Source organism: Naegleria gruberi (genome assembly GCF_000004985.1).
Source record: "Naegleria gruberi genomic scaffold NAEGRscaffold_86, whole genome shotgun sequence".
Taxonomy (NCBI): domain Eukaryota; phylum Heterolobosea; class Eutetramitea; order Acrasida; family Naegleriidae; genus Naegleria; species Naegleria gruberi.
The window spans coordinates 117,921-128,070 of NW_003163241.1; the positions used below are offsets into that span (position 1 = coordinate 117,921).

Here is a 10,150-nt window from a genome sequence, read left to right on the forward strand (position 1 = left end):
ATAGATGCGAAGGATTGTTTGGATTCTCCAAATTGATGAAAATGTTTTGGAATTTTTCATAACTTAGTGCAAGGAATTGTTTCAATTACATAGACAAAAAAAAGATGAATCCATTTCTTAACCTTGATTCTCTGATATTGAATTTGACTGATAATGATAATAATTTATTGGAAGACTTTCCAACAATTGGCAGTGTTACCAACACTGAAGAAAGTAATAGTTCAAGTCCACTAACAGAAGAATTATCTGAAACCAATAGTGACAATCAAACATCTAATGAAGTTGACTTTCATCCCATCTCTTGTATTCGTTGTAGGCGTATGCACAAATATTGTTGTAAGTATTCCACATAATATGTCAGAATTATGAGAATGTAACAAAACATGCAAATAGCCAAGAACAAACCTGCATGTGAAAGATGTACCTCGAGAGGTGTTGAATGCATCTATAGAGAACCTAAGAAAATCTTGAAAAGTAAGGAACATTCACCAACATCAACAAGCAAGAGAAAGAGGGATGCATCATCTGACCATCAAGTGGATGATAATCATCCCTCACCCAAGCATGTGGTGGTCAATTTGGAAGAAGCACATGTCAATACAACAACCATTGAACATTATGCACCATGGTACTTTTCCATGCCTCTTCCTCTCAACTTTTTTGTTACGAGTGTGACTAGGAGGGAAAACATGCATTTAAATAGAGATTTATTTGAACAGTACTTTGGAAAATATCAAGCATGCGAATCACCAGAAAGTTACATGCTGGAAAGGAATGCCTTTTATTGGAGTGTGCAAGCTCTGTTATATCAATCATGTGGAAAGTTGAATTTGGCTGAGGAATGTGGTATGAAATCGAGAAATTTAATTTCAAAAAGTTTCAATCCAAGTTGTATTATAGTTTCGTATACATATCTAAATTTAGGACTCTTCGAAACGGGAAGAGGAAATGTAGAAATTTCAAATTTTGATTTGCACTGTTGCAAATTTGGAATGCAAGCCAACATTTCAAATGGAGAGTTGAAGAATGAGAATTTGGCAAGGACTGTTTCATTTGTTGAGCAATTTTCTTTGGGTGAGATGGATGTGTTGCGCCTTGCAAGTCGACTACCTTTCATCTTTGAGTTTATTTGTGGAAATGCATTAGCATCTCAATTGGTGAATTTATTGCAACAAAATATTACAAAAGAAAATTGTCATGATATTGTCAGTACAGGATCAGACATTGTAAAATTGTGTATTTCTAACATTCGAGCCAGAATAACCAAAGATTCCAACAATGATGAAAACTCTTCACAAAATGGATTTGAATTCACTCAAACATTATTAATTGAAGGATTGAAAATGGGAGTTTTTATTTCTTCCCTTAGTAGAACTGACCTCATAGAAGAATGTAGCTTGAAAATAACCTATCTGTGTGAAAGTGATGCTTTCAATCATTGTAGCTTGTTCATGATTCCATTCATTGTAATGGCCACACGTGTTAACTTGCAAGTGGTGAAATCCATCTCCAATGGTTCAAGAATTAATGCTCCCATAGGAGTGGGCGAGCTTGGAAATCTGCAACCAATAGATTATTATGGAATTCTGCGAAGAAATCAAAGAGCTCTCCACTCTTTAAACTCTCGATTTTCAATCGTTTCGATTGTTCATGGAAAATTGATGGCATCAATAGGTGAAATACTTGCAAACAAATAAAGTATCCAAAATGTGCCTCATTGAAAATCACGAATTATATTCCACTTGTATATCTCCGTCAAGTTCAAATCAAAGTTTCCCACTTCTCCAAAAATTGCCATTACACTAGTTTTCACTTCACCAACATATAAAAATCAATAAAACATTTCAACAGAAGTTGGTATCATTTATTAATGACAGTTTCTTGTGAAAGGAGTTTCTTCCACACGTGTTTTAATAAATCTTAAGCATTGTTGCATTGTTCGACCATGCCTGGAATTAAACAAGCATCAATTAACCAACCAATACCACACAAAGCACCAGTGAGGAGGTAAACAATACCCATAATTGGTGAATTCAAGTAGAATCTAATCATGAAACTAAACTAAACCATGCACACAACAATCGAAACTTACCTATGGATACCAAGGAATCCAAACAAGAACCACAAAATGTAAGCAATAGCAATATCCTTTTGTTCAGCCATTTTTTTCAAGTGTTAAATCTTTAGTTTGGTTTCGTTATTATAACTGTCATGGAATTTATACCTTGTTACACGCACTGAGGGTAAATGTTAAAAGAGCGTTAATCATCACACCCTAAAAGGAGTGTTTTAATGGCAATGAAGAAACTAAACTAAACCAAGATAATTGACATAACTCTGTAATATGGTGGCCATGGTTTTCTGAAAAGTTGCGATGATGGCTATTCTGTAAATACTCCAATGTCACTTTCCTTTTGACTGAGGTTTGTTGACTTTTGACTTGTATGAAATGTCACTTTCTTTCTAAGGGTTGTTTGTTGTTACAAACCAAAGTGCATCAATAGTTTACAATTGTTGTTTCTGTAGTGCGTTGTCGGTAAAGCGAGTCCGATTTTGAATGGCTTCCTTAACGAAAATCAATAAAATATACTATTCAAAACAGAAGAACAAAGTTAAAGATAAAAAAATTAATCATTATCAATGGCCACATCAGAGAAGAGTTTAATCCTAGCCTATCTGCTTTGGTTTCTATTCGGATTTTTTGGCTTTCATAGGTAAGTCCTTATTATCGACCTTTCTTCCACTTTCCTCCAGATTCTACTTGGATTCTCCAATCATGGGAATACTCTTCTTCTTCACAGGCGCTTTCTGTGGCGTAAGTACCTTCCAACCAACCCATAAATCCTCTAACTCTCCTATCAGTTTGGTTGGCTAATTGACTTTTGTCTCATTCCTCATCTCATCCACCAATCCAATTCGAAACACACAATTTCCACAACAACAACAATTTTAAATTCAAATCCAACAAATTTTAATAATCAAAATCCAAATGTTGTAAATAATCAAATTGACAACAGCAATCAAAATAATTTTGTTCAACCACCTTCGTTTAATATAAAGGCAGTTCAGCCAATGATGATGTCGATGGAACAGCAACCTGCGTATGTGCAGGCAGGTGTTGTGGGGTATGATTTACAGCAACTACCACCTCCTGCTTATTCATTTCAACAATAAGTTTAATAAAAATCTATTCGAAAAAAGTTTAGTTTCGAATTGGATTCTTTTCCTTTTTACTAAATTTGATTCAAACATACCAATTTTGGAGTCGTACTGGAACCTGTAATTAGATGTTGTGATAATTGGAAAGTTTTGAAATTGCGTTTCCAATAAAAAAAATGCAACCTAGACTATTCTTCATCTTTGTTTGTCTCATTCTCATTTTCGAATATTCAACTTGCAATGATATTAGAATCATCAAACCAATCAATCTTCAAAGTCAACTACAAGATATCTCTGAACCATTCTCCATCATTTCTATTCGAAAGTATTACAGTTTAATCATTAATAATATAGCTCCAATCATGGGCAAAAGTGCAGAATTTCTTGACGATTCAACAACTCTTGCTTCATTCTCCAACCTTTCCTGCGTTTTAAATATTCCATCCAATGGTGAATTAGCTCCATATGACAAGTCAATTGTCAACTCGATAGAAACGACAAGCTCTGTATGTTCATCTTTCATTTTGGTTGAAAGAGGAAACATGCAAATCGATGCAGCACATCATGCCTACCTAGTTTTGGGCGAAGAACCAACTTTAATGATTTCTCCGAATGATTTAATTCCACTTTGGTCAATTGTGTTGAAAAATGCAATGTTTTATGAGAATACTCGATTTGGAATTTGGAATAGGACAATTGACCAGGTGTTTACATTATCACCGATATATTTTACACCTTATTCTGTTGAATATGTATTGGATAATCAATTAGAAAGTGAAAGAAATGAAATTGTGAAAGAATTGGAAGAGGAAATTTTGGTTGACTTGGAACTTTTTGAAATAGTTCATCGAATTCAATTAGCGGAAGGGAGAGTAATGGGATTTAGTTCGATTAGAGTGGACGAAACATTTTTTTGTAATTCAACATTACATAATTCAACTTTTGTGGAAGAATATCACAATGCCTTATATAGAATTGATTTCTATTTATATATAATACTTAATCTAGGTTTAGTCAATTCAAGTGGTACAATTTCTGGTATTCAGGATATTGATTTGGTATTTAGTGATGGGAAATTTCGTAAATTTAATCCAAATTTCATATTAGAATCTATTCGAAACGTATTACAACGAGGAGGTTTCAACAATTATCTATCCTATTCTCATCCTAACTCTTCTTTCGACATGCACTACTTTTCAAACTTACAAAAATCAAATATACGATCAGTTTCTGAACTCATGATTCATTCCTACTGTTTCAGTTATTACAATCACTATGCCTCTCAATACTATTTCAGAGATAGCTCTCTATTTTACCTAATCTTCAATGATGTGATTTACTTTCTACTAGCATTCACTGGAATTGCCCTCCTCCTTCTCAACATCACAAGTTATTCATTGGATTTCAATCTTTTCCTAAAGAAGAGAATTTTACTTCCCCTCATGGGACCTCCTACCTTAATATTGATAAGTTTGTGTTATACAGTTGCGATCAGATCAAAGTTATCGGTTGCAACTTATTGGATTCTCATGATTATTATTGTGTTTCCAGTTCCAGTTTTGATAGGTTCATATATGGTAACACTTTTTAGGTTTTCCTATTTAAAGAATATGGATTTGTGGCAGAAAGTTGTTTTCAAACATCCCAAAATTCAAAGACATTTGGCATCTGTCAAATCCTCAGTGGTTATTTCATTAATTTTGACATTGGCAGGTTTCGTCATTTGTGCAGCTCCTGTCATTGGTGCTTCTCTCGCTGTTTTATATAGCAGTTTGAGTGTTCCACAGGAGATGTTCATTATCATGTTTGCTGCTGAGATTTTGTACATGTTAATTCTTGCAGTAATTTTCTTTACTGTTGATTTGAAGAATAATGGCGCCAAAATTATTAGACGAAAGGGAATAGGATACTTTTTCTTCTTTGATGATCCGTTTTATTATAGAATTGACTTGTTAATTATGATGGTTATGATGTTGTTGATTATTCCAATAATTGTTGGTTCTTTGAATGATACACTTTCGTATTTTATTGTTCGAAAGGTATTCTCATTGATTTTCTTCATGATGTTTTATTCGATAATTGGTGGAACTGTTACAATATTTTATTGGATTGGCAAAGTGAAACGATTATTATTTAGGAATAAGGAAGAAGAACCATTAGTTACACAATTAGAAAGTTTGTTGGAAGACGAAACTTTCAGAGAAATATTCAAATCTTATTCAAAGAATGAATTTTCAATGGAGAATATTCTTCTATATGAGGAATTGGAAAGATTGAGAAAACAAAGGAAATGTACACTGCAAGATTTGAAAAATTTATTCGAAACCTTTCTTTCAGCAACAGCAGTTCACGAAGTCAATTTTCCATCAGGAATTAAAAAGAGTTATCAAGAAATTATGGACTCTTACAAGGACGACATTTCAGATAATAGTGAAGGCAGTAATCTTTCAAAATTTGTTTCGAATTTAGCAAACCTAAACCTTCAGGATCAATTAAAACACCAAACCAAAAAGGAAAATTCAAGAATTGAGCAAGTTTTCGAACTACTTAGACCTGATCTACTGAAAAACATGTTAGACACCTTTTCTCGATTAGAAACCACTCCAGAATTTATCAATTGGAAGAAAATGAAAGAAATTCAAGTTTGTGAACTTGGAGAAGAAAAATCAAAGGAAGAAAATGTTTAAATTTTAAATAAATAGAAAAGATGAATAGTTGTCAAGTTAAATAATGAAAGAATGGAATGTTTATTAAAAGAATTTTGATTTACTTCCTTCTATCCATTTATGTATTTGTTGTGGTTGACCGACATTTGGAAGATCCTCCAATTCCTTCGCATTCTTATTTGAAAACGGACACAAGTCTTTTGGTGTTGTGTTAGATAGACATTTCGTATGATGTTTTAATTCCTTCTTTAGATTCGGAAGGAAATGAGTAAAATTCGGGCAACGGTTGATTAGTTTAAAAGAAGGACGAATGTGGACGAAATTAAGATAACAAACATTAAAAAAATAGCACAAGAGATATCAAACAGAATGAATAACAATAATAATAACAACAATAACGAACAAATGAGCAATGAAGAGATAATTGCTCACGTGTGGAGATTTTATGCAGAATTTCTCAGTGAAGACAGGTAAGTTGTTGGTTGACCATTTCTTCTAATATTATTGACAGTAAATCGAAAGATAGAAGGTTTATTTTGAGTTGGTTTGCAAATTGACATGTTTCCATGAGCAATATTTGCAGAAATAGGTCTTATTCGAAACTAAATTTTATTCGAAATATTGAAAATATATCAGAAAGTCAATCTATCCATTTGGAACATAACAAACAGAATATCCAATCTTATTCCACTTTCCATCCACACTCCAATTACAATTAGAATATTCACAACTGAAAATATCACCTCTCAATGAAACTCTAATTTTTTCTGAACCAGATCCAATTTTTCCATCATTGGATTGACCTGAACTTCCACACACAATCAAACCATCTCCAATAAATGCATTTCCATTCATTGTAAAAGTTACAGCCAAATTGGTAAATGTGTACAAATATGGTTCTGCAAAATTTGTGGCGCCAATTATAATTCCTTTTGTGGATTTGAAAGAATTTGGTTGGATAAACATGGACAGGGCTGATTCTTTGAGAGGGAAAGTACGGAGGCCAATGGATTGGAATGATTGGTCATTGTTGGACGAATATCCAGTGTAAAACATTGGATGGTCAACCGTGGTGTTGACTTGCAAGACGAAACGTTGTGCTGTTGTGAATGAGACGAAACTGCACAAGAAAATCAAGATTGAAAGTGAGAGGATACTTTTGTGTTGTTGTTGCATTTTTTTTTTGCAAGACGAAAGGTGTGAGGCAAACTGTCCAAATAAATCCTATTCGAAAATATCCGAAACACCTTGAATCATTGGCGAGTTTAGAATTATTGTAAATTGTTATTTGTTTATTATAATACATTAAATCATGGCTACTGCAAAATATTTCCAGTTTCTTAAGCCATTTGACTTGTTTCTTGACTTTCTTCTGATTGACTAACTTCACTTGGTGAGGTCACTACGATATTAGAACCAGATTGATGAAGTATGGAAGGTTCCTTTCCAACTTGTGATTTTCTACGTCCAAGAAGTGGAGATGGTGAAGAAGGATCTCCTTTCAATTCAAGATTTTGAGGAGTGGCAACTGACATGTTACTGGAAGAGGCATTCTTACCCTCTTGAGTCCAGTATGGAGCATAGCAAAACAAGACAAAGGAAGAGAATAAGGTTACTCCCAAACCATGTAAAAAGTAGTCAATAATATGCAAGTCATCATTCAAAAGTGATGTGAAAACTGAAACAATAATTGACAGGATGGCACAAAGTTGGAAAATTAAAATACCAATAATGAGACCAACTATCTTGGTATATGGACGGTTCATGAAGGATCTGAGAGTGTTGGTATGTTGAACTTGAGAAGCACCAAGAGAATTCTTTCTAACAACGTAAATTAAACGAATGCCACTTGCCAAAAAGATAATAATTTCAGTAATGTTGATGGCAATGTAAACAATGAAGAGTGAAATGTAGATTGGAGTGACATCAAACTTGATTTCTTGAATTTTGATTAATAAATTGATCAAACCATTGAGAATAGCCAAAATGATTTGAACAGTGACAGCAATAACTGTCACTACCATGACAAACCAAAAGATAATAGTGTAAGCTTTCTTACTCATAGCACCTGCTCTCTCTACAGTTCTCAAACTATATTTCATCTATCAATATCACTCACAAAATATATTCGAAACTTACAAAATAATTTGAATAAATGACATGATAGCAATAGAAAATGGAATCATCTGCAAGAATGAAATCACATTCTCCATAAACGAAGTAGCCCACATCAACTTTAAATCCTCAATCACAGTGTCCTTTTCAATATTTGGAGTTACCAAATTAATATGTAGCCCAGTACAATTATAAATTAATCTCAAAACTAAAGCAACTAATTGAGTGAAAACAAAGGAGAAGAGCAAAACAAAGAGGATTTTCTGGTTTCTCATGATGGTATCCTTCGATTTTAAATAGTACATGACTACGGTTGAGCAAATGATAATGTAAATTGGGATGAAAAAGCAAGTGTTGGCAATTGATGTGGCGTTTTGAATATATTGTGGAAATTTGGATCCTGATGTGATGGAACTGACTGTCATGTTAGTGAAATCAATTGCTCTTGGCTGGTAAGCCAAGTATTCACTCAACAATTGGTTTCCACCACTTTCTAATAATTTCGTCAAAGTATAGTCTATCAGTGAATTCATTTCTAATAGTTGACCACAACTAGTTGTCTGTTTGTTTTTTTCAATTATGATCCAAGTCTAATTAGCGAATATCAAACTAATTGTGACTCTTTCCTTCCTTATAAGTACAGTTGACTCTTTCCAATTTGAAATTAAACAAGTTTGGCTGTAAAGGATATTGCGATTCGATATTATGTGAGTATTTAAAACGGCGTCAAGCTTCTTCTGGGTGTAATCATTGGTTGACTTCATACTCAATAGTTTAAGCTTTCTTGATTGGAAAATTAAATTATTTTGAGTGCTGACACTTCGGCACTTCATCGATAATAATGGATAGTATGTGCAGTTCAATCTTCATGGTTGAGGTGCACATTTTGAAGAGTTTCATGGTTGGTTTCTACTAATTGATTCAATAGTTTCTTATTTTGTAAAGTATTATAATTATTGTAAAAATGTTAAATGGATTATTGCACAACAGGTTCAGCCTGTTTTACATTAGATAGGGAATGGAAACTTGGTTATTCTTTGTAAAACTATGAAATTTTCAAAAAGTATTGAGTTTCGAATAGAGTTAAATATTGTTTCCACACAACTTTACAATCATTTATCCTCTACAAATATCTTCAAGGTGCAAAATTTTCATAACCAAAGCCCCTTCACCTCGTCGTTCCAGTGAACGAAAAATTTCTGTATGCGAAACTGTGTAAATTTCTTCTCACGACGGATTAGGATAATTAACATTGTCGATGGTAACACCATCACACAACTGGAATCACTTTTTAAAGAATTTGCTAATAAATTGATTCACTGTTTCGCATCAGGTTATTCCCACTTCAATAATGTTTTTTTATGCGATATGTACTGTTGTATTTACAGTTTCGAATAGTTTGTGAGGTCAATGAATAGTATTACAGACTTTAAATTTGACGCTTTGCGGAAAAACCATTCGAAACTTGTGAAAAGAAAAGGTTACATTTGGCCATGGTGATGAGTTGAATTTTTTTTCTTGTTGGTAATCAAGTTTTTTGTGAGGAGACAAACAAAAAATCAATTTGGCCTTTAGGCTTATTTATTCGATTTTTTTAGACGAAACTGCCATTTATAAATCAATGAGATGAATTTCACACTTCCAATTTACTGAATTTTTGCTTTTAACAAGGTCAGTCTTTACAATTATATTAACTATTTACATTCCAATACATTATCCTATAATACAAAGAGTATTTAATATTAAATATATTCAATACAATATTTAATTTTATATTTTTCAAAGATTTTATGTGAATTTAATTTTAAAAAAAAATCTCAAAATGGTTTCCGTAAAAGTCATCATGCAAAACATTAGCCAAGCAAGCATTTTGGTCGTAAGTTTTTCACGTTTCAGTTTTCGGAATTTTTGATGCATTTTCGGAATTGAAGAATAATGTTGATGAATGGAAAACAACAACCAATGGAAGAGGTAAGTTGGAATTAATGATGATGAAAATTAATTATTGATGATGATGATTATTTTGTTGTTGTTCATTGTTTGATGTATATACGGAATTAATTGAATATTTAAATATTTTAAATATTTAATTGTTTAATTGATGTAATAATTATTAATTTAACTATTTGATGATGATGACGATGATGATGGGATATTAATATTTATGAAAATAATATATTTAGGTGTTATTTTGTATGTTTGTTTCTTGA

At 32.6% G+C, this 10,150-nt stretch overlaps 4 protein-coding genes across 4 annotated transcripts; 2 read left to right on the forward strand and 2 right to left on the reverse strand.

The window, feature by feature from the left end:
- Positions 1 to 383: 383 nt before the first annotated feature.
- Positions 384 to 1,697, forward strand: NAEGRDRAFT_75879 (uncharacterized protein; the record flags this gene model as incomplete). Its single annotated transcript, XM_002669153.1, has 1 exon — positions 384 to 1,697. One exon carries the CDS (start codon positions 384 to 386, stop codon positions 1,695 to 1,697), a length of 1,314 nt encoding a protein of 437 aa, XP_002669199.1.
- Positions 1,698 to 3,335: 1,638 nt separating this feature from the next.
- NAEGRDRAFT_75880 (uncharacterized protein) lies at positions 3,336 to 5,846 on the forward strand (the record flags this gene model as incomplete). Its single annotated transcript, XM_002669154.1, has 1 exon — positions 3,336 to 5,846. One exon carries the CDS (start codon positions 3,336 to 3,338, stop codon positions 5,844 to 5,846), a length of 2,511 nt encoding a protein of 836 aa, XP_002669200.1.
- Positions 5,847 to 6,417: 571 nt separating this feature from the next.
- On the reverse strand, positions 6,418 to 7,001 carry NAEGRDRAFT_82221 (uncharacterized protein; the record flags this gene model as incomplete). The annotated part of the gene is made up of 1 exon (XM_002669182.1): positions 6,418 to 7,001. One exon carries the CDS (start codon positions 6,999 to 7,001, stop codon positions 6,471 to 6,473), a length of 531 nt encoding a protein of 176 aa, XP_002669228.1. The 3' UTR covers positions 6,418 to 6,470.
- A 164-nt stretch (positions 7,002 to 7,165) lies between these two features.
- Positions 7,166 to 8,473, reverse strand: NAEGRDRAFT_75882 (uncharacterized protein; the record flags this gene model as incomplete). The annotated part of the gene is made up of 2 exons (XM_002669183.1): positions 7,166 to 7,916; positions 7,965 to 8,473. 2 exons carry the CDS (start codon positions 8,471 to 8,473, stop codon positions 7,166 to 7,168), a joined length of 1,260 nt encoding a protein of 419 aa, XP_002669229.1.
- Between the last annotated feature and the right edge of the window lie 1,677 nt (positions 8,474 to 10,150).